The 25304-nt window shown below is 42.9% G+C and overlaps 1 protein-coding gene across 6 annotated transcripts in view; it reads left to right on the top strand.

Moving 5' to 3' along the window:
• The first annotated feature begins 2542 nt into the window (after positions 1-2542).
• The window catches only part of SEC16B (SEC16 homolog B, endoplasmic reticulum export factor), a 65408-nt gene continuing 42646 nt past the window's right edge, over positions 2543-25304 (top strand). For 2 of the 6 annotated variants that reach the window (XM_015475126.3, XM_015475123.3), the window contains exons 1-2: positions 2543-2621; positions 23770-24119. In XM_015475126.3, the coding sequence (XP_015330612.2) occupies positions 23824-24119 (296 nt within the window). In that variant the 5' untranslated portion in view covers positions 2543-2621; positions 23770-23823. The other 4 variants (NM_206971.3, XM_015475124.3, XM_015475125.3 and 1 more) reach the window with 4 other exon arrangements.

Genomic DNA, 25304 nt, shown 5'->3' with positions numbered 1-25304 from the left:
TTGCTAGATGGTCTTTGGATCAGGGTCACAAGTCCCATGTAAACTAAGGCCCAGGATCGTCCATAATAGCCTGAGCAGTAGATGTGTTCTCAAACAAGAAACCTCATATTTTGAATATTCCTTCCTATCTCTTTTTGCATTGATTTCTTTTCTTCTCATCCTTGAAATTACCTTAGGTTTATTTTCCTCTCTTCATCTCTTGTAGCTGACATCACACATATGGCATTTATTTACATCTGCTTTTTACAGATTTCTGTTTGTATCCTTCATTTGTCTAAGTGAGTGATTATTAACAAGATAACAGAGCCTAAACTAATCATAAGACAAGATGGCAAATGCAGGTCATATTTAAGTATTCTTTGCATAAATCTAAGGAGGTGTTCTTTGCATATAAAGCAAGAATATGGTAATTATGGGTGTCTTCACTAGTTATGACAAATCAGGTTATGTATGATCTATTCTTAATATTTGCAGCACAGTGTTGTGAGATGATCTCTGAGAGCCAGAGCCCTAAGTTCTACTGTGTGACCTTGGGCAAGTTATTTAACCTCTCTCATCTCTAATTATTTCTATCTAAAATGATGAGGTGAATCCAAGATCGTTTTAGGTTAAAGTTTTTTGGCCTCTATTTTGTAATTGAAACTAAGGAACAACATTTATTTTTAAAACATTATTTTCAAAATATTTCTATAATTAAACTATTTTATCTACATCAGGTCTTTTTCTCATTTAAGTTTAAAATTGGGAGCTTCACCCATTCCAGAGCAATGAATATATATACACAATATATGCTTTCTGATTCATACACACATCTACTTAATACATAGTCTTTATGGTGATGGGACATCTTGAATTTTCTATGATTGTACCAATTAAAAAAAAAACAACTCTGTGGTGTTTCCATATAAGTAATTTTACATCCAAGTACATCCATATACCTCATTTCATTCTAATTCAGGAACTGTGGCCAGTGGATACAGAATGACCTTGCCTGTAGTTTAATTATGTAAAATATGTTGGCTGTTTGGTCACTGGTCAATAAGAGCTTATTTCTCAATTTCTGGCTTTGTTGCTGAAAGCAGGGATTGACTGGTCAATTCCAACTCCCCTTTCCTCAGGCGGCATTTTCCCAAATGATTCCTGAGTCACCCCGAGAGGCACTATCTGAGGCAGTATGGGTTACAGCTCTGTCACAGGGCTGTGTGCACATGCCATAGAGCCCCCTCACTGCACCGCACATCACAGGAAGGTGTGAAGGTGTGGCCCTCCTCTGCCATCCGTCTCAAAGGAGAGGAGGGCCATGTGAGGTCTGGGCTACAATAGTGTTTTACATTTCTCTTTGGCATGGCTTGTCTGCTCCAGATAAGCTCAAGAACATCTTCAAAATTCTTGAGTGTATTTGGAACATGAAGGAAAAAACCCAAATCTATTTAAAATTCAGCAGAGGGCCTCAGAAACAGAAGTGCTCAGGCAAGTTACCACTTGTCAATAATTTTTACATAACAGAAGCAGTTTTATTGCTTGTTCTGATTATATAAAGAAATTTTTTCTTTGAGAAAGATTGAAATACATGTAAAATTATAGAGAATAAAATAAAAATCATCTGGAAGCCCACCACCCTAAGATATCTAATTAACACTTTTGTTAACTTCCACACACTTCTCAAGTATACATGCCATTCACATACAGGTACTTTTATATACATGGGATGTAATAAATGCTGTTTATTGTGAAGCCTTTAAAAAAATCACATCCATCCCTGGTCGTTGTCCTTGTATCGCCTCCCCCTCAAACAAAGCAAGTATTATTAACTGCTGGAGATATACCTTTTGTATACTTTTATCTATATAGATACATAGTTATATATAACCACATATTATAATATATATGCATATATAATAGCATATGGGATAATATTATACTTTTCACTCAATTATATGTCATAGAAACCCCAAACAGAATAACATTATACCTTTTTTATTTTGGCTCATTAATGTTTCATAGAAACCCCTTCAAATCAACCCCTTCAAATCCCTTCGAATTATATCTCTAATTCATTATTTGTCATTAGATACCTGAATATTCTACAACTTAAATGTCTCATAATCCATTAAAAAATCTCTCTATTTATGAGCATTTACTTTTTCAGTTTTCTGCCATTCCAAGCTCATGATTTTTTTCAGCTTAGGCTCATAATTTTTTTAACTTTCTAAAATCTATGATGCTGTCTACAAGTCTAAATTTTACTTTTTTCACTTGAATTTTTTGGTCAGTTATTAACTTGCTGTCATGATGTTTAGAAAGTCGTCATGATGTTTAGAAAGTCATCATAATATTTAGGTTTCTTTTGGAATTCTCATTTAGATACATGAAAGGGTCTGCGATTTCTTTCTGTAATTACCCAGACAGACCTTCTCAATATGGTGGTTAGAGCATGTTTCCAGCCTCAGGATCTACATACAAATAATTCCGTCTGGAAACTGTTGCTGAAGCAGAAAGGTTCTGGGCAGCTGACGTGGCAACACAGCTTACAGTGTCTGCCAGTTGTGAGGAACAGCAGGCTGTCATGTTGGGATATAGCAGAAGCAGCAGCAGCAACTCCTGATTTAGGGGCAAAAGATGTAAGTACTTACTTTGACCATTAACCAATTAACACAAAGCAAACTCAAACTGAAGAAGGCTAAGAGGGAATACAGTTCCCACTAGAGACCCCTTTAGAAGATTCATTTGAGAAACATTTGGTCTTAACCAGAGTAGAAAGTTTTCAAGCTGGCACATGGTTTTCAGCAGAAGGGGAACTCGCAGGGTCTTGTTTGAAAAAAACAAGCTTTAGCTGTGGCTAATGCCCCTTTCAAGTCTTAACTCCTCCAAGGACCTGCATACTCTGGCAGGGGCTGTTCCCTGTGGGATAGAGTGCATTGCTAATGTGCAAAAAGGACATGTGATTTCAGCAAAGATAAAAATTTTAGGCAGGTTTGGTTATGGGAAGATCAAAGGAGGCTTAGCACTTATAGTGTTTGAGGGAGGGAGAGAGCCTGTTAAATATTTAAGGTGGATTCAAACTGGTGAAAGCTAACTTAGAGGCAGTGGTGGAAACTTCTATTCTCAAGCTATATAGATGACCAGGGGCGTGGGGCCTGCCAACCCAATGACAAATGAAACCCTGGCATGGATCCTTACCTTGAGCTGCTGTTCCTGAGACTGCCACCCTGGAAATCATGTCTGGAGTTCCTGGTATTTTCAGAGTTTCTAAACCATATGTTTATGTGTTGGTGATTTTTTTTTTTTCCTGTTGAGATCTTTTACTCTGATGTTCAGCTCTTTATAAAACCTCACAAAGGATCAGCAGTGGCCCACCCTAAGTGTGGTTAACTTACTAACAGGTATTTCTGATGGTTACCTCTATGCTGGGGGCACCTAAGTGAACAAGATGAAAGATGTCTCTGGTCCAATAATGTTTGCTGCCCAGCAGAAAAAGCAGATGTTATGAGAAGAGGGATGAACAGTGGGTGGGGAGTCAGGAGACCTGAATTCTGGGCAAACCATATGGCACTCTGGGCTGCAGTTTCTGTGCTATAAAATGAATGGGTGGGAGGGATAACTTTGTCAGTAAATGATTCCTTATCTACTGTGAGTTTTCCCCTTGCTGAACAGCTTTTTACCCAGCATTGAATTTGCTCCATGTCTCATTTGGGGATGAGTACTTTATTTATGAAATAGATTTCGCATGTCATCATCTAGGCTTTATCAAATTGTGATTTTATTTTTTAAAATAATTTTTTATTGATTTATTTATTGGCTGTACTGGGTCTTCTTTGCTGCGTGGGCTTTCTCTAGCTGCAGCAAGGGGGCTACTCTCTAGCTGTGATGTATCGGCTTCTCATGGTGGTGGCTTCTCTTGCCGAACAGGGACTCTAGGATAATGCCGGCTAAGTAGGTATGGCTCCTGGGCTCTAGAGCAGAGACTCAACAGCTGGGGCACACAGGCTTAGTTGTTCTGCGGCATGTGACGTCTTCCTGGATTAGGGATCAAACCCGTGTTTCCTGCGTTGGCAGGCGAATTCTTTACCACTGAGCCACTAGGGAAGCCCTAATTGTGATTTTCTGTGACCTAAACCTGAAGGATCCTTTTTGGATGGGTGCACATATAGTATGATATTGGTAAGAGGATAGATTGTTTCTGAAAAAGATGTCTTAAAGGTAGCGATTCCACACAGACTCATCTTAAATATCTATTTCCAAGTGGTTATTGATTGGAACTTTTCTAACTGCTGCTGATTTTTGAGGAGCAAAGATGCAAGAGCCTGGCACTAAGGAAAATGAAATTTCTTAAAATAGGTGTGACCCACAGGCTACAGCTTGACAGAAATTAAATTGAATCAAGAATAAGTCAGGCTGTGCTTCCAATAGAATAGGAAAAAAAAAAAAAACCTACAAGTGACTGTGTGTTGCGTCCTCAGCTTCCCGAAACCCAGCACCATCAGCTCAGTCATTTTTAGCTTTGGCAATTGTGGGCGTCTCATTAACATGTTTTAATAGAATCTGAAGGATAAGATCAATTTATTTAACATAATTAGTATGCATATTTAGCCTTGCCTAGCACCCACCCGGGCATTTATATGTCCCTTGCTGCCTCCAGCCCTTCTAAATGGCAGAAGTGTACTTCCTGACCCAAGTAATCTTCTCCTGGGCTATGAGCTCCATCCCTCTATGGCCTCCTAAGGAACCACATCCATCACTCCTTTCCCTTGTTCCCCCATCTCTTTAGCTTCTCTTTTACACTGGCTTTCCACTCCACCATAGGGAAAAGCATGTTCAAGTGTCTCCCATTTTATACCAAGCAAGCAGCCAGCCAATAAACAATCCTCTTTAATGTTCTACCCCTTTTCTCACCATTCCACGAACCCTATGGAATCCCGTGGGTACTTTCAAGTTCCTATGTAACTTGATCTCTTACCGTTTTTATTCTCTTTACCTCTTCCTATGTCTTATGCCCTGGTTTCCTTGATGCTGTTCCAACTCCTCCTTCTTAGTCTTCATGAACTTCTCTTTCTTTGCCTTTTACCTTTAATTCTTCATCTCATTTTTTATTTTAAAGTCTGTGCTGTTCCTTGACAATGTCATTCATGTCCATGGTTTTCATTATGACTTGTGTGCTGATAACACATAAATCAAAACATATACACATCTTCAGGAAAGAAGCAACATATAAACAAATAAATACCACCCACCACACATTTGAATCCCTGCAGACTTTTCTCAGGAGCTTGTGACTCATATTCACTGTCCAAAACAGGTATGTTGGTATATACACTCCCCTGAAAGGGCATTATCTTCCTGTCTAATTGAATATGGTGAGAGCCATATTCACCAGAGCCTGTCCAGCTGGGCCTCCCCTCTATGCCTTTGCACTTACTGATTCCTCTTCTGGAACCACCCCCATGCCTCAATTCACCTGATTAAGTCCTAATTATCCAATAAGGTTTAATGAGTTTTTTCCTTCCTCCTAGTAAGATTTGGTTGAGTTGGTTGCCCTTCTGTGATCATATAAGAAGCTATGTAACATTTATCACTTTTATCTAAGGTGATTATTTTGTTTGCCTTTCCAGTCGATCGTGAAAACCTAAAAAGCAGAATTATATCCTTATTCCTGCGTCCCTAACGTCTACAACAGCATGAGGCACGTACTAGTTATCCAAGAAACTATTGCAGATTGAATGAATGGTGGGCCAGTGGCTGCCCGTGGCTCCAGGTTGCTATTTTATCATCTTAGTCAATCCAGTGGGAAGACTTATTTCCCAGCAGTTCAAGCATAAGCTCTGGGAGCATGCTTTGTGGACTTGTCCCTGGACATGTGCTAACTGCCAAATGAATCACTTCAGGCAGGGAGCTGCAGGACTCTGTCATGTATGAATTTTGTGTCCATTTTAGAACGGGGATGGGATCAGTCCTACCCATGCTATATAAACTGAGAGGGGGCAGGGAAGCTCATCATAGAAAAACTAATGCTTTATTACCAGAAGCTGGAGGAAAGGAGGCAGGCAGGCAGTAGTAGCACATGTCCTCCACACTGTGTGCAATCTGGATGCTAGGGACAGCTGGGGCTGCCCTCTGCTCCGCATGCTGGCGGAGGCAGCTAGGACAGTCTCCAGTCTCAGCCCTCATCACTGCTGTCTTTATCCACTCAAGCTGCTGTGATGTGGTACCATAGACTGGCTAGCTTATAAACTACAGCAATTTATTTCTCATGGTTTTGGAGACTGTCAAGCTGAAGGCCAAGGTGCTGGCAGGTTCAGTGTATGGGGAGGGCCTGCTTCCTGGTTCATAGATAGCCATCTTCTCACTTCTCACATCTTCTCACCTGTGTCTTCACAAGGGGCATGGGATCTCTCTGGGGTCTTTTTGAATAAGGACACTAATTCCATTTATGAGGACTCTGCTCTCCTGACCTAATCACCCCTCCTCCACAGTCTCCACAAATACATCAGTCTGGGGACTAGGTTTCAACATACGAATTTCGGAGGGATACAACAATTCAGTCTTAGCAACTCTAGTTTTGCATTCTAGGCTCCAACCACACTGAACGTAAAGCCTACTGATGATGTGCTAAATGCGCAGGTCCTCCTTCACCTCTGAGCCCTTATCATATCCATCCTCTTGCTGGGAACACCTGCTCTCTTGCTCTCCCTGCCCTGCTTCCAGGCTAACAGACTCACATCCTTCCTTCCTGGATGTGAGTCTTCCTTCACGTGGCCTTCACTGAGACATCTTTCTTTGCTGGGAAGACTTCTCTGACCAGGTTTGGTGCCTCTGGTGTGTGCTTCATCTGTTTCTTACTGCCATCCTCTCCTAGCACTGACCGCTGGCGTTATTACTACTTGTCTGTTATAAACTCCAAGAGGATAAGGAACAAACTCACCTCGGTCACTTCCTGTGGCCTGCACTTAACACCTAAGACAGTGCGTGGCACATAGTAGGCACTCAGTAAATACATGATTAATGAAGTACTCAGCTCCTCACCCATTTCTTGGTTGTTAAATAGGAATTGGGATTTTTTTGGGTTTCTTCTACATAGTCCTGGGCTTAGCAGCTTTATTAGAGAAACTGTGGAGAGCCAGCTCGTACAGGAGAAAATATTCTTATTACAGTGAATAATGAATCATATGTGTCTAAAATATTATTTACTGAATGAAGGAAATAATTTTTAAAAATGCTCCCAGGGTGAGGCTATATACCCCAGTCAGGTTCATTCAGTGACATCATCCCTCTAATCAATGTCATTTGGACCAGCGCTAGGACATGGTGTCACAGTGTCACAGTGTCATGGATCATAGAGAGTATTCATCCTTAGTGAAAAAGGAAGTATTCTTAAGAGGTTTGTACAGAAGCTATGTTGCAGAAGCAATGTTGAGCAAGGCAGTAAGTATTTTCTCAGCATGCAGAGAATCTATAACATCCATATATGGACAGCTCCCAGAAAATAATGAACTTTGGCCATCTCCCTTTCTATGACTACAGACATTTATTCTTAGAAAAGAAACTTCTCCATCAGCTTGTCGTGTCCTTCAGTGTCCTCCAGAAACTGAAGTCTGAGCTTTGTTTTTTGGCATCATAAGCGGCTCCTATGGAAATTGTCCTGGTGTGCTAAATTCAGCATTAGAACAGCACTCCTGGGGATCTTGGCTTTATCTGCAGTCACTTATTCCAGGCCGAGAGAACAAGAATGTGAGTGCCGCTAAAATACGTGTATGCACTCATGCTGTGCACACATGGGTTATTTCTATATGTGGAACAGTGGGCAGAGGAGTAGAACCGTCAAAGTGGTATGCACCTTTACTGACTGACAAATGAGACAAGAGGAAATACAGAAGTTAATGTTTGAGTTTCTATTTTTATGAATATATATTCCCATATATATGTCAAGTTCAATGAGCCTATTTACAGTGACTGATAACTTTGAAGTTTATGGAATGGGTATTTAAATAACTGCAATTTTGTATTAAATGTGCTTGCATGCATGCTAAATTGCTTCAGTCGTGTCTGACTCTTTGCCACCCCACAGACTGTAGCCCGCCAGACTCCTCTGTCCATGGGATTCTCCAGGCAAGAATACTAGAGTGGATTGCCATGTCCTCCTCCAGAGATCTTCCCGACTCAGGGATCACACCTGTGTCTCATGTCTCCTGCATTGGCAGGTGGATTCGTTACCACTAACACCACCTGGGAAGCCCTGTATTAAATATATCACATGGTTCTTACTAACCAGTACGCTTTTCTGAACAAGCCTTGACTAGAAGTCCTGTAATTGATTTTCTGCCACTTGATGACTGATACTGACACTGCATGAGTTTGGTGAAGTCTCTTACCTTTTCTGGACTCACTTTCATTGCCCCTAAATGGACAAACTCTGCCAATACCACTGGGTGATATAAATAAAGAACCAAGGATGCCTGTCTCGGGGGAAGACAAGCTATGAAGGCAGTGGATTATGATGATAAGAGAGAGATCAGGAGAAAAATTAAAAGCAATAACCCAAGATTAGATTTGAAGCCAATAATAAAGACCAGCTAAGATAAAAGCTATGAACTACCATGATAAGAGAACCTAAGAACTTACGCCCTGAACAGCCCAGAAGGGATCTCTCCTGTTAGGATCTTTTACACAACACTGGCACCAAGCACTGGTGAACACTTCCCATGTGCAGGCACCGTGCCAAGTGCTTTTCCTAGCTCGTGCATTCATCTGGCATCAAATATTCATTGAGCACCTCCTACATGCTGTGAACTGTACATTGTCTTACTCATCCTACAACAACCTTGTGAGGATATCTATTGTAATACAATCACTTAACAAATAAGAACACTCAGGTTAAGTAACCTATTTGAAGTCTTACAGTTAGTCAAGGGATGCTCTGCCACTCGAATCCAATTCACACTGCAAAGCCTGAGCCCTTAACCATCATATTGTATCATATTCATGAGTTTTGCCACAGTTTAGATTGAAACACCTTTAACAGCAGGTAAGGAACCTGGAATACAGAGAGGCAGAGATTTATGGCAAACCTCTATTTAACAGGCACTGTGGTGTTTTGCCATATATGATTTCAGTCTATCTGCATCACAGCCCTGTAAGGTACTTTTTCAGTGCAGTTCAGTTCAGTCGCTCAGTCGTGTCTGACTCTTTGCGACCCCATTTCCTGCTGCACTCCAGGCTTCCCTGTCCATCACCAACTCCCGGAGTTTACTCAAACTCATGTCCATTGAGTCAGTGATGCCATCCAACCATCTCATCCCCTGTCGTCCCCTTCTCCTCTCGCCTTCAATCTTGTATCAGAGTCTTTCCAAATGAGTCAGTTCTTTGCATCAGATGGCCGAAGTATTGGAGTTTTAGCTTCAACATCAGACCTTCCAATGAATATTCAGGACTGATGGACGGGGAGGGCTGGTGTGCTGCAGTTCATGGGGTCACAAAGAGTTGGACACAACTGAGCAACTGAACTGAACTGAGCTGATTTCCTTTAGGATGGACTGGTTGGATCTCCTTGGAGTCCAAGGGACTCTCAAGGGTCTTCTCCAACACCACAGGTCAAAACCATCAATTCTTCAGTGCTCAGCTTTCTTTATAGTCCAACTCTCACATCCAGACATGACTACTGGAAAAACCATAGCCTGGACTAGACGGACATTTTTTTGGCAAAGTAATGTCTCTGCTTTTTATTATGCTGTCTAGGTTGGTCATAGCTTTTATTCCAAGGAGCAAGTGTCTTTTAACTGCATGGCTGCAGTCACCATCTGCAGTGATTTTGGAGCCCCTCATAATAAAGTCTGTCACTGTTTTTACTGTTTCCCCATCCATTTGCCATGAAGTGATGGGACCAGATGCCATGATCTTAGTTTTCTGAATGTTGAGTTTTAAGCTAGCTTTTTCACTCTATTTCACTTTCATCATGAAGCTCTTTAGTTCTTCGCTTTCTGCCATAAGGGTGGTATCATCTGCATATCTGAGGTGATTGATATTTCTCCCGGCAATTTCAGCTTGATTGATTCCAGCTTGTGCTTCATCCAGCCCAGCGTTTCTAATGATGTACTCTGCATATAAGTTAAATAAGCAGGGTGACAATATACAGCTTTGATGTACTCCTTTCCCTATTTGGAACCAGTCTGTTGTTCCATGTCCAGTTCTAACTGTTGCTGCCTGACCTGAATACAGATTCTCAAGAGGCAGGCCAGGTGGTCTGGTATTCCCATCTCTTGAAGAATTTTCCACAGTTTATTGTGATTCACACAGTCAAAGGCTTTGGCATAGTCAATAAAGCAGAAATAGATGTTTTTCTGGAACTCTCTTGATTTTTTGATGATCCAGTGGTTTTGGCAATTTGATCTCTGGTTCCTCTGCCTTTTCTAAAACCAGCTTGAACACCTGGAAGTTCATGGTTCACATACTGCTGAAGCCTGGCTTGGAGAATTTTGAGCATTACTTTACTAGCTTGTGAGATGAGTGCCTCTTGAGAAACCTATATGCAGGTCAGGAAGCAACAGTTAGAACTGGACATGGAACAACAGACTGGTTCCAAATAGGAAAAGGAGTTCGTCAAGGCTGTATATTGTCACCCTGTTTATTTAACTTATATGCAGAGTACATCATGAGAAACGCTGGACTGGAAGAAACACAAGCTGGAATCAAGATTGCTGGGAGAAATATCAATAACCTCAGATATGCAGATGACACCACCCTTATGGCAGAAAGTGAAGAGGAACTCAAAAGCCTCTTGATGAAAGTGAAAGTGGAGAGTGAAAAAGTTGGCTTAAAGCTCAACATTCAGAAAATGAAGATCATGGCATCCGGTCCCATCACTTCATGGGAAATAGATGGGGAAACAGTGGAAACACTGTCAGACTTTATTTTTCTGGGCTCCAAAATCACTGCAGATGGTGACTGCAGCCATGAAATTAAAAGACACTTACTCCTTGAAAGGAAAGTTATGACCAACCTAGATAGCATATTCAAAAGCAGAGACTTTACTTTGCCAACAAAGGTTCATCTAGTCAAGGCTATGGTTTTTCCTGTGGTCATGTATGGATGTGAGAGTTGGACTTTGAAGAAGGCTGAGCGCCGAAGAATTGATGCTTTTGAACTGTGGTGTTGGAGAAGACTCTTGAGAGTCCCTTGGACTGCAAGGAGATGCAACCAGTCCATTGTGAAGGAGATCAGCCCTGGGATTTCTTTGGAAGGCATGATGCTAAAGCTGAAACTCCAGTACTATGGCCACCTCATGCGAAGAGCTGACTCATTGGAAAAGACTCTGATGCTGGGAGGGATTGGGGGCAAGAGGAGAAGGGGACGACAGAGGATGAGATGGCTGGATGGCATCACTGACTCGATGGACGTGAGTCTCAGTGAACTCCAGGAGTTGGTGATGGACAGGGAAGCCTGGCATGCTGCGATTCATGGAGTCGCAAAGAGTCGGACACGACTTAGCAACTGATCTGATCTGATCTGATCTGAGTGCAATTGTGCGGTAGTTTGAGCATTCTTTGACATTGCCTTTTTTGGTACTTTTTAGACTTTATTTTAAAAATGAGGAGACTGGGACCGATAAAGTTGGAATGATGGTTTTCCAAAGGCACATGGCTGAGAAGTGGCGATGTTAAAACTAAATCCAGGTTTTAATTCCTATTTCCTTTCTCCTGTGCCTTTGTTACTTCCCCTACTTCCCAAAGTGATTGAGGGAAGGAAATTGCACAAGGAAACATAAATGGGATTGGGGCTGTGAAACCTGGAGAGAAGAAGAAGGGTAAGTGGCATGACATTTCCCTCTATTTGAAGAGTTTAAGTGAGTTTGAGTCACATATGTGTGTTACCATCAAGGAGGAGTATCTTTATTTTTGAAAATATTTACTTATTTGGCTGCATCAGCTCTTAGTTGCAGAGGCTCAGTAGTTGCAGATTGCGGCCTTAGTTGCCCTGTGGCATGTGGGATCTTAGTTCCCCAACCAGAGATTGAACCCATGTCCTCTGCATTGGAAGGCAGATTTTTAACCACTGGACCACCAGGGAAGCCCAAAGGGAGAATATCTTAACTCTAAAATATTGAGGTGTGTTTCTATAAGGAGTCTGAGGACTTACCAACTGGAGAACAAACACTTCCTGCCCCAGGTAAAGCAAGAGAGTCACTGGCCACCTAGGTACCCTATAGAGTCTTATGTAAGAGAGAATTTTTATCCAGCAGTGGAAAGTTTGGAGTGCTACAGGTCTGGAGATCAAAGAGCTGTATGCCTTGGCCTGAGTCTCTGGCTTAGACACTGCATCACCTGCACGGATGGATTCCTTCCAGAGATTCTTCCCAGCTCATCAGTTATGTGTCCAAATGTCTGCTCTTGTTCAAACATTTCCATCAAATGGCAGGGAGTGACTCCCGGGGATGCAAGGTATGTGTATGTGAACATGTGTCTGCGTGGGATGTGTGTGTACCTGTCGTGGTCCAAGTATGAAATTTTTTTTGAAGTTTTTCCTGTTTTGTTGTAAAAAGTAATACAGATTTGAGTTTTATTCCATTATATTCCATATTATAATATTTTTGTTTGTTAAAAATTAAGGTAATATTTTAATTTGCTTATAAAATAAAATTCATGCTGATCCTGTGGCACCCTGACAGTGGCTACAAGTTGTCCAGTGTGAGAAGCATAGGACTGCATTGTCATGAAGTTTCTAATTCTGATGTTCTTACCCTAACCCATTGTTTTATGTCATGCGTTAGTTGTGTAATATTGTCTCTCAATTTTTCCCTGATCTCATGGTTCAGTGGGGACACTGGGTCAAATGTGGAGGAGGAGCTGTGGATTTCAGAGCAGTAATGGATAACCAATTAATTCCTGACTGATGACTGACTGATGACTTGTACCAAACGCTTCCTGAGTACTTCATAGCATTTTCAGGGAAATGGTAATAGTTAACATTTATTGAGCATTTAGTATACGTCACGTTTGTAGTTTTTTAATCTAAAAGTGTACCCTTAAATGATAGCTTTCTGAGAAAGGTTCTGTTATTATTGTTCCCATCTTATAGAGCAAGAAAAGGAGATATAGAATAACTTGCCCAAGTTCACACAGCTAGTAGATAGTGGAGCTGAAATTCACACTCTGCTTTATCCTGCCTATTTCCAGTTGGCTTTGGGGGCTTGGAGGACTCTCCCAGCATGTATAGCCTTTTATTTCATTTAGCAGGTGCGTGAGTCATCTTTGCCTGATGGAAGCTTGACGTGGGGTTAAAAGTCAGAGCAGTATCCATCTGCCACCCCACTCGTCCAGGTTCTGGGGGCATCGATAAAAAGGGAAGGGTGAGGAGAGGAGAGTGAGGCCCCGTCTCCTTCACTTCTAGGGTAAGAGCAACAGTCCCAGGATTGGCACAGGTAGCTCATGCTGCCTGTGCCAGGGTAATTGTCTCTGGCCCTTACACCAGGTTTTCCTGGCACGTATCCTTGCTGATAATGGAACTGCTGACAGGCATGTGCTGCTATGCCTCTCACCTGCCACCCAACCCTCCTGAAGAAGGAGGTTAAACCCTTGGTTGCCAATCCCTGGCTGAGGCCATGAACTCTGTATCTCCAAGGCAGGCTCCAGGGGCTGGCTTTGCTGGAGTCTACGGCTGCTCTGCACTAAACCTTCCCCTCCCCGCCCCGCCCCCGACTCCTTGCTGGAGCCAGAGCTATGAGATGCTAGCTGACTAAAAAGTGCTTCACTGTATCAGATGTTTTTGGAAAGTCTGGGGTCAGCATTATCCAGTCATTCCCCTTTAACTGAAGTTTTACATTTTGAATCATGATTGAATGTTTTTCTTTTGCTGTCGTATTGGAGAGGCCTCTTATGTATTTCTAGGCACCTCACTTAAACAAGGTATGCAGAGAATTTGTGTTTCTGTCTCATTTATGCCCTATATGGCACCCCTTCAACCACTCTTCAGTCAGTCCCCTTAACTCACTGCCTTAACATTCCCTTTTACTTTCCCTAGGAACTCTCTGTCAGAGTTTAGTTCTATACTCAGGCTGGGAAAACTACTGGATACAATCTGCAGCCAAGACTGTTGCTGCTATACATTTCAGAGGTCCATTCATTTATAGGTAAAGTCTTTATTGTGCTCTTGTCACACACCAGATGCTGTGCTAGGCCCAGTGGTCGTAGCATGGACAGAACCACAGAGGCTCAATATCCTCACGGAGCTTCAAATCCATCTAAGGGTCCAGTAACAGCTGCATTTCCTGCCTACTGGTTCCTCTGAGGACACGTTCCTGGTTAAAGCCCACTCCTGTTTTCCACACTGGCCAATCCAGACCATCACCACATTTCTCAAGTTTATCAATATAAGCTCACTTTGATCTCTAGCAGTCTCCTCTGCAGAGAAGTCTCAGTAAGTACTCAGTCCCTTTTTGAACAGACTTGTCTCCATCCAAGCCTATCTTCACCACCTTAATCTCTTTCTTGGAGGGAGAAATGCCCTTTATTTAAGCTAGGCTTAACTTTTACTTCTATACTTCCATATGATCAGCCTCTCTTGAGATTTAGTCCTTCAGTAATTGTATTTCATTTCTGTATCTCCAATCTCCATATGAATCAGCATATAACCTTTTTCATCTTGTCTATGCTACGCCAGTTCTTCAATCCTGAGTGCTTTCTAGTAGTCCTGGCTATTGTCCCCTCTTCTTCATACCCAGGCTTCTCAAAAGAATGATTCTTACTGTCTCCTTTTACTTAATTTCCATTTGCAGCACAAGTGATTTCTGTGTCTAATTCCTCACACCATTGACTGTAGTTCCAAGAAAATTGTCTGTGTTGTGATCATCAAACCTCCTTATTGGTAAAACCAGTGTAGGGGGAATACTTCCACTGTTGCCTCTTTCAGTGTCTCTCCTACACTTGGCATTGTCGATGACTCTCCCATTTCCGAAGCCATCACCTTCCCTGGCTTCCGGGACACCATTCTCTCCTGGCTTTCGGCCCACCTTCATTATTGTCTTTCACAGGCTCCTCTTTCTGTGTGCAGCTTTTCGATATCTACTGCTTCCATGAACTGAAAACCTCTTTAGGGAAAGGATTATGTTATTAATCTCACTGTCCCCAGTGCGAGTGACAATGCTGGGCATGGAGTGGGTGTTCAATAAAGATTTGTTTCGTGAACGTATGACTTCCAGAATCATCTTTCCAGAAGAGCAGACTGAGCACAGCCAAGCGATCTTGGAAGCTTCGGGGACTCACTGCTCCATTTTAGCAACTTGGGTAAATAATTAATTACTGCTATGACAGTACCACATTTGGATATAGTATTGATTAAAAACCATGTTAGTTGATTTTGTCTTTGAAAATAAGTTTATTGTAGGAAAAGTTAGAAAACATGAACAGCCAGAAGAAAAAAATAAAATCATCCACAGACCCATTACCCAGACAAATAATTACCGGTTATCTGTTGACATAAGGCCTCTCAGTTCATTTCCTAAATTTTTACTTTCAGTAAAGAAATGGGGTCAAGCCTGGAGAGTATCTCAGCTACTGAGCTGGCCTTTGCAAGGCTCACTGGTCATTAAATCCTAGTGCTCAGGGATTCATGGCAAACCTGACCTGGATCTAGGTGGGTGTTCACATCTAGCAGCACTGTTATGGTGGGAAGAGATTAGCTGCATTATTAGCAGTGATGATGCTTTTGTTAGATAGATGTCAAACTAGGATATTTGCACCTGGTTGAAGCAAGATCCTCTAGTGGTCTGGTATCTGGAGAGGAAGGCAGAGAAAGGAAATTCACAACAATTAGTAATTGATGAGGCTCCAGTTCCAGGGCTTGACTTCCCTGGTGGCTCAGATGGTAAACTGTCTGCCTACAATGCAGGAGACCTGGGTTTGATCCCTGGGTCAGGAATATCCTTTGGAGAAGGAAATGGCAACCCATTCCAGTACTCTTGCCTGGAAAATCCCATGGACGGAGGAGCCCGGTAGGCTACAGTTCATTGGGTTGCAAAGAGTTGGACACGACTGAGCTAATTCACTTTCACTTTTCTTTCCAGTTCCAGTGGACACTTGGCATACAGAATAGAAATTGGGCGAGACGACAGGACACTTGGGGAAGGGAAAAATGTTAACACTAAACTGTTTCAGCGTATGAGAGCCTATGAGATCATGTGAGGACACTGCAATCAGGTCTTGAGGTGACAAGACCAATTTTAGCCCAACTCCTTTTGGGGATGAGCTGCTATGGTACTGTCAAACTGAGTGAATTTTGTTAGAAACCAGGAAGATTTGAGCTGCCAGGTTGAAAGACTTAGTAACTGTTGATTTATGGGGCTAGGGAAGGCAGGGACTGATAAATCCCAAACCTTTTGGAGTGCTGAAACCCCATACAATCTGTTTCATTTCATGACCCATATAACTGTGGTATGCCATATGTCTATATAAAATAATTAAAGCTAATTAAGATTAATTTTGGTTGGTGAGTATATGAAGAGTTTCATAATAACTCTTGAGATGACTGGAGATGCTTTGGGACATCACAAAAGGAGCATTTGCAATAATGGGGCTAGATGTTTAACCCAGACGCGTGAGATGAAGGCTAGAAACAGAATGACAGTTCTGTGGTTGAAAGAACACTGGAATAGGAGTTAGGAGTTGTAACCACTGCGCCGGGAAAGTGATTATCTGAAAACAACAACAACCTGGTTTTGCAGCACTTGCCAGTTTCTGTGCTGTAAATACCCTCACTGTGGTGGACTTCAAATTATCAACAGTTTTACTGTTGGCTCACATAATTCTTGGATAATTAATAATCACACTTTGGTAAGCCCAATGCAAGACAAGTCCAGTACATCTAGATCATCTTAACTGAGCTTCTAGCTAGCTTTGTGATGTTGACTAAATCACTTTATCTCTCTGGATCTGGTTTTATCACCAATCAAATGAAGTTGCTAAAATAACCTGTAAGCTCTTCCAAAGTTAACATTTCAGTGACAGAGCTGTGTTATAGGGCAGGGCTGTGCTGTGCTGTGCTTAGTCGCTCAGTCATGTCCAACTCCTTGCGACCCCATGGATTGTAGCCCTCCAGGCCACCTCTGTCCTTGGGGATTCTCCAGACAAGAATACTGGAGTGGGTTGCCATGCCCTCCTCCAGGGAATCTTCCCAACCCAGGGATCTAACCCAGGTGTCCCACATTACAGGAAGATTCTTTACTGTCTGAGCCACTAGGGAAGGCCAAGAATACTGGAGTGGGTAGCCTAGCCCTTCTCCAGAGGATCTTCTTGACCCAGGAATTGAACTGGGGTCTCCTGCATTGCAGGCAGATACTTTACCAGCTGAGCTACCAGGGGAGCCCTTGGGGGCACAGCTAACATCATGTTATAAGCCAAAAGAGTTATATCAGATCTTCATGAATGTTATTGTGAGATATTGGGACACATAATTTGACATGTGAGTCTGTGTTGTAATCAACCATGTTCTGATTCCTGTGGTCATTGTGTGTGTCCTTTTCCAGTACCTCTTCTCTGGAGGATTAAAAATGACAGTGAGGTTATTAGTGAGCCAAGGCTCAAAGCCCACCAGAGGGGTAATAAACCACGACAGGAGTCAGAGATTCTATATTCATCTGTCATGGCCTCGGAGTCAGTTGAAGGGCTGTGGCAAAATCTTTTTCTAAAAAACTTAATTAATGAAGCAGGCTCTGTCTTAGTTTCAGCATGCAGGATCTTCCTTGTGGCGCACGGACTCCCTAGTTGTGGCACTCAGGTCCAGATTGTGTGGCCTCAGTTGCTCCGTGACCTGTGGGATCTTAGTTCCCTAACCAGGAATTGAGCCCTTGTTCCCTGCCTTGCAAGATGGCTTCTTAACCATTGGACCACCATGGAAGTCCTCTGTGTCATAATCTTATAGCTTAGGTACCTTAGCCTATTTGATCATGAGCTCAACCATGGACCATTAGTCCAGGCCTTCCCTGGACTAATAAACAGCATGACAGTTTAATTTGCTCAAAGATTTTTGATGACAAGGACTGTGTCCTTCATACTTATGTGTGTCAAATCCTGACACATAATAAGGACTCAGTAAGTGTTTGTTGAAAGAAAGGATAAACATCTGAGCCTTTTTAGAGCAAATTCTGAGTTTGATTTGTTTTTTCTCCCAGCTCTATTGAGATGTGATTGATGTATAACATTGTATACATTTAAGGTAGACAGCATGATGATTTGCTAAATTTTAAAATATTAATTCAAAAGTCGACATGAGCTTCTTTGTGTTCACCAGGAGAACTTTATTTTTCAAACAAGAGAAATTATTTTCTTGTTGTAATAGAAACTTTTCAGTGCCTTCAATTCAGTATTGAGCATTTAAATTTGCCTTCCATCTGGATAACACAATTAATGCACAGTCAGAATCCAATGGCGAGAAATTCAAATGAGAAAAACCTAAACCAGGCATTTACTACCCACCAGTGAATACTCTGGGCTTCTCCAGTGGAGAAGTTAAAGAATTGGCCTGCAATGCAGGAGACCTGGGTTCGATCCCTGGGTTGGGAAGATCCCATGAAGAAGGAAATGGCAACCCACTCCAGTATTCTTGCCTGGAGAATCCCATGGACAGAGGGGCTGGGTGGGCTACAGTCCATGGGGTCACAAAGAGTCGGACATGAGTGACCAACTAACACGCACAGTGTGTACTCTGCCTGCCTCAGCCAGTAGAATTAGCTCATCTCCTTTGAAATGAAAAGATAACATTTATTTATAAAGCATACATAATTATATATCATTCAGTTCAGTTCAGTCACTCAGTCGTGTCCCACTCTTTGCAACCCCATGAATTGCAGCACGCCAGGCCTCCCTGTCTATCACCAACTCCCGGAGTTCACTCAGACTCACATCCATGGAGTTGGTGATGCTATCCAGGCATCTCATCCTCTGTTGTCCCCTTCTCCTCTTGCCCCCAATCCCTCCCAGCATCAGAGTCTTTTCCAATAGTCAGCTCTTTGCATGAGGTGGCCAAAGTACTGGAGTTTCAGCTTTAGCACCATTCCTTCCAAAGAACACCCAGGACGGATCTCCTTTAGAATGGACTGGTTGGATCTCCTTGCAGTCCAAGGGACTCTCAAGAGTCTTCTCCAACACCACAGTTCAAATGCGTCAATTCTTCGGTGCTCAGCTTTCGTTACAGTCCAACTCTCACATCCATACATGACCACAGGAAAAACCATAGCCTTGACTAGACGAAGCTTTGTTGGCAGAGTAATGTCTCTACTTTTGAATATGCTATTTAGGTTGGTCATAACTTTCCTTCCAAGGAGTAAGTGTCTTTTAATTTCATGGCTGCAGTCACCATCTGCAGTGATTTTGGCTATACCTCATTTTATATCGCTTCACTTTATTGTGTTGTTTTACTACCTGAAATCTTGGGCGAAAGCTGCATTGAGCAAGTCTCATGGCACCACCTTCCCAATAGCACTTGCTCACTTTGTGTCTCCACGTCACATTTTGGTAATTCTGGCAATATTTCTCTTGTTTTCTTTTTCATTTTGTACGCTGGCAGTATTTTAGGTTTTTCCATTGTGATCATATTTGTTATGGTGATCTGTGATCAGTGACGTTTGATATTACTACTGTAATTGTTTTGGCAATTTTTAGCAACAGAGTATTTTACATTTATTTATTTGTTTGTCTTTGGCTGTGTCACCACCTAGTCGTGGGCTCAGTAGTTGTGGGTTTAATTGCCCTGTGGCATGTGGGATCTTAGCCACATGATCTGTGGGATCAACCAGGGATCAAATCTGTGTCCCCTGCATTGGAAGGCAAATTCTTAACTACTGGGTCACCAGAGAAGTCCCCAGGGATTTTAAAATTAAGGTATATACATTAAAAAAAATTTTGTTATTTATTTACATTTGGCTGTACTGGGTCTTTTTTGCTGCACGTGGGCTTGCTCTAGTTGCAGCGAGCAGGTCTCATTGCAGTGGCTTCTCCTGTTGCAGAGCATGGGCTCTAGAGTGCAGGGTCAGTGGTTGTGGTGCATGGGCTTAGTTGTCCCATGGCCTGTAGAATCTTCCAGACCAGGGATCAAACCTGTGTCCCCTGCATTGGCAGGTGGATTCCCAACCACTGGACCACGATGGAAGTCCTACATTTTTTATAATTTTGTAGACATACAGCTATTGCACACAATAGATGATGGTATCATGTACAACATAACTTTTATATGCACTGGGAAACCAACAGATTCGTATGACTCACTTTATTTCAGTGGTCTGGAATTGAACTCGCAATATCTCTGAAGTCAGCCTGTGGTCCTCATGATGACCCTCCTAAGTTAAGTATTGTTATTCCTCTTTCAGGGGATCTTCCTGACCCAGGGTTCAAACCCATGTCTCCTGAGTCTCCTGCATTGGCAGGCGGATTCCTTACCACTGAGCCACCTGGGAAAACCCACCTTGTTATTCCTCTTTCAGAGAAGTAACAGAGGTTGAGCAATAGAGCGTCCGTGGCCCAGACAGGAGTTAACAGCCCATAGGTGGCACTCTTCTCCCCAGGCCAGGCTGCCTCCGGGCTCTCTGCACTTCCTCTCCGTCGGGTCTCTGTCCTTTGTTTGCTGTGCAGGTTTGCATTCTTTCACATGTGCAGGAACCTGGCTCAGCCCACTACCAGGCAAACAGAAGCAGCAGCCTCTGACTGGGTTCTGGGCAAACACACCAAGCCGGGTCTGGACGAAGGAGGGAGCTGGGCTGTACTTTGCCCTCGTGAATCAGCCCATGGAGGCTGGGCAGTTGCAAAGGTAGCTGACAGGCTGTAGATCTGAGAGCCAGGTAAGTCTTGGGAGATGTGGCACCTGGACTTTGACAGTGTCTAGGAGGGGAGAAGACACTCCTGGAGCGTGCGAAGGGAAGGTGGCGGCTGTCAGAGCAGGTGTGTGGGGACTCTAGTGCCCTTGTAGGCTTTGTCTTGGCTGTGCTTGCTGTGCTGTCAAACTAGGAAAGGCAATATTGACCTTAGTGGGGCCAGGGAAGGTCATTTATGTGGATGTGTGAGTATGACTTGTCCCTGTGCATGTAATGCCTTCATTGGAGTATCTTAAGTGCTTTTCATTTGGGGTCCTTAATTGTAACCTGAGCCTTAACAAGCTGGAATTGGTATCTTGGCAACAGAAATCAACTGGAGTTGACTTTGGCGAAGGGAGTGGGTAATGTGTCTTTGCCGTCAGAGAAGGGCTGTCTAGTGAAAATATCTGGGGATGAGGTGGAAGAGGCTTTCGTCTTCTTTTTTTTTTAATAGATTTCTTTCTTTCTTTTTTTTTTTGCTGTGGACCATTTTTAAGTTTTTATTTATAAATTTGTTTCAGTGTTGTTCCTGTTTTATGTTTTATTTTTCTGGCTATAAGGCATGTGGGATCTTAGCTTCTTGACCAGGGATTGAACCCACACCCCCCTGCATTGGAAGGTGAAGTCTTAACCACTGGACTACCAGGGAAATCCTGAGGCTTTCTTCTTGTTGAGCTTCCTTGTGTCCAAATGCTTTCAAATCCCATAGGCCCCCTTCAGGAAGGACTCAGGTAGCCTTTCACTGTGTCTGGGGCATTTGGCCTTTGCTGAGATTTGCTGGAAAAGGCTCTCGTTACACCTGACTTTTTCAAGGATGTAAGCTGACAAGGGAAGGAAGGTGCAAGTTTAGCTGTGATTGTTCTGGAGGTAGAAGGCACTTCTGCGCCTTGTTCTTCTGGAGCATTCTGCTTACAGCTCTCTGCTCATAGCTGTGGACCCTGGCTCTGCGGCATTGGAGCAGAGTGACATCTTGATTTCAACACACACACCCTTTGACCTTTGCTTCTGATATTTATTATTATATTGAGCTGGGAGTTTCAGGAGTGGGAGCAAGTTGTGGATCCGACCCGAACTTTTCAACCTAACGTAGTTCCCAAGGGAGAAGGAGCATGGGGTCTGATGGAGCCGTGTATCCTCCTGACACAGGAGACTCCTGAGCAGCTGTAAGGGGTGATGGGTGCTTTCCTTTGAAGGCAGCTGGGTGCTGGTGCTGCTCTGTGATACAAGCAGAGAAGCTTGGAAGGTAACTTGTCATTGGGAGCTGTATCCCAGTTTGAAGAATAAGTGGGGAAAACCAGTTTGATCCTGGGGAGACTTCCAGGTTTTAAAATCTCCGGGCAGGAAGATTACTGAGACACGGCTCTCTAGTTTGTCACAGAAGCAATCCCAAACCCTGTGTCTCCTCACCTCCACTGGAGGAGGGGCAGGCATGGGCAGGTTATAGAGCATAGTTCTCTAAGACTTTAAGGATTTAGAAAAGATGTCTCTTGAAGTCACTCTAAGCTGCTGCTGCTTCTTTTTAAACATCTATTTATTTGGCCACGTTGGGTCTTGGCTGTGGCACGTGGGATCTTTGTTGCAGGCATGGGCTCCAGAACAAGCAGGCTTCAGTAGTTCTGGCATGTAGGCTTAGTTGCCCAGAGGCATGTGGGTTCTTTCTGGACCAGGGATCAAGCCTGTGTCCCCTGCATTGGCAGGAGGATTCTTCACTACTGCACCACCAGGGAAGTCCCTAAGCTTCTTTTTATTTAGGAAATCTTTTCAGCTACTCACCCCACGCTAATCTCTATCTCTGATGACACTGTTATTCACTGAACCACTACTGTATCCCAGGCATAGTGTTTAGCACTTTGCATAAGTATCCCTAACGCTGACAGTGTTAATTATTCCTTATTTTATGGGTAAGGAAATTAAGGCTGGAAAAATTTAACTTGCTAATAAGTGGCAAAGTCAAGATTTTTTTTTAATTAGAAAATAATGTATTTGTTTTTTTTTGGTTGCGCTGGGTCCTTGTTGCTGCATGCTGGCTTTCTCTAGTTTTGGAGCGTTTATCATCCATGGGCTTCTCATTGCGGTGGCTTCCCGTCTTGTGGAGCACAGGCTGTAGGTGTATAGGCTTCAGTAGTTCCAACATGTGGGCTCTAAGGCATGTGGGCTTCAGTAGTTGTGGCATAGGGGCTCGTTAGTTGTGGCTCTTGGGCCCTAGAGTACAAGGGCTCCTGTAGTTGTGGTGTGCGGGCTCAGTACGTGTGGCTCACAGGCTTTAGCTACTCCTCGGCATGTGAGATCCTCCTGGTGTGCTAAATAACTTCAGTTGTGTCCAACTCTTTGTGATCCAATGGGCTGTATAGCCCACCAGGTTCCTCTGTCCATAGCATTTCCTAGGCAAGAATACTGGCATGGATTGCCATGCTCTTCTCCAGGGGGGTCTTCCCGACCCAGGGATTGAACCCGTGTCTCTTTTGTTTCCAGCACTGGCAGGCAGATTCTTATCCACTTTACCACCAGGGAAGCTCAGAGTTAGGATCTGAACTGGGTCTAGCTCTGTCTAAAGCCCACTTTATTTCTATGACAGCACAGGGCCTCCTGAATGACTGTTTGTTGGTGAAATAGGTGAGCACACATGTCTTTAATTGGAATACTTTGATTGTGTTTTGGAACTTCATATATTGTTCTTTCTCCCAGGCCTCCCACATCTATTGTTGCTCCAAATATACTTTAAAATTTTTGTAACAACCTCAATATAATTGTCTAGCCTGTTATTTATTTCAAGTATCTGCTTGCGATTTTTTCAGATGTCTCTGTCTCAGCGCCTGTGTGGTTTGTTTTAGATAGAAGATTTTTGAGGACCATGGTGCTTCTTTCACAAAACCTAATTAAGCATCATGCTTGGATATAGGCCTAAAATGATCATTTGTTTTCTTTTTGTTTTGTCTGACGGGAAGATGAAATAACTACACAGCCGACTCAAAACATTAGAGAATTTCAGAAGATCTAGGATGGAACCTTGGATTCCCCAGTGGCTGCCTCAGCCATCGGGGAGGCCCCCAGCACCATCAAAGGATCCAGACCGAGGGCTTTGGAAAGATAGATACTATCAGCCTATTCCCCACTCTTGGCACAATGGAGAGAGGGTCCATCAAAGGCAGGATGTGGGCAGGAGCCCCCAGCCACAGCAGGACCCCAGGGAAGACCTCCAGGAGCCTCACTATGCAGCCAGATCTGGGGAATGGCGTCCACCTGTGTCCGGGGTTGACTATTACGAAGGCGGTTATCCCAGTCAATTGTATTCAAGGTATGAGTTTAGAGCTTGGACTTGATCCAGCTCTCCCAAATGCTTGTGAACAGATCGTTCTTTTCCGTCTTCCTTTTCCTTTTATTTCTCTTCTTCCTTTTCCTCCTCCTCCTACATTGACTTAGCTAAACCCCTTCCTTTCCCAGGCTAGATTGTGGTGACTGAAAATATAGTTTATTTCCCTTTGTTAGTCCCTAGGGGTGCTTCTTAAGAAGCCATCACAACACAATTGGGTGTTGGGGGCAGAGGAGAGAGTAGAAAGAATGGTGAAATTCAAGACGGCAGATGAGACCCTCTTACTCTGGCATCACAAAAGGCAGGATTTGTAGACTATGGAAAAGCTTTTCCTATGGATGTCTATAAAAAGCTCCTTATCCTCTTTGATGACTCTAACCCAGGGTTAGCACCGAACCCACCAGCAACATAAGAGTCCTAGTACCTAGAACAGTACCTACAGTGTGATGCCTACACAGAAAATATATACATTGAGTGAATGATTGGGAACTTCAAAAAATCAGAGAGCAGATAGAAGCTTGGAGTCTCCAAGTTCAGAATGAAAAGGTCTCTGTGAGGTAATTCTGGGAGAATCTGGAGTTTCTACTTTTGGCCTTCATGTTTTATGCAATGTTGCAAGCCATCTATTTTTCACTTTAGCTTTTTCAGGTGGGATGATATTTTCCTGCTTCTAGGTTTAAGGTTGAAATTATGACAGTTATTGTAAAGAATTCTGTCCCTATGAAATAGTAAAGAATTATTGATTGATAAAAATAGTGTTGAATTCTTGAAGGAAGGTCTGTTAAGGGTAGAGGCAATAACAGCAAGCAGATTTAAGATGGTCCAGTTTGACTTTTCCATCTCATTTCCATCTACAATATGCATGGGAATTCCAGTGGTATATTGGGTACTTTACACAGTTATCTTGGGAAGGGGGTTCCTAAGGTGATATCAGGGCAGGGTTTTCTTAGATAATATTTCATGTTGTTGGATGTGTGTATTTGAGGAGTAAGAGGGATCATGAGGAAGGAGAAGAGACACTCAGCTGTGGTTTTACTGTAAAAATTGCAGCCTTGTTCTGACACAATGATTCTATTCCTGCTCCGATTCTAGATTTTCGGTTGTAGGATGAACCATAGCTTTAGAGCAGATTCTAGACGGGTATCTCAGTTTTGTCCTCTGGAGTTGTTT

This window comes from Bos taurus, chromosome 16 (genome assembly GCF_002263795.3).
Source record: "Bos taurus isolate L1 Dominette 01449 registration number 42190680 breed Hereford chromosome 16, ARS-UCD2.0, whole genome shotgun sequence".
Classification (NCBI taxonomy): Eukaryota; Metazoa; Chordata; class Mammalia; order Artiodactyla; family Bovidae; genus Bos; species Bos taurus.
This window is presented reverse-complemented; position numbering and strand designations above follow the sequence as displayed.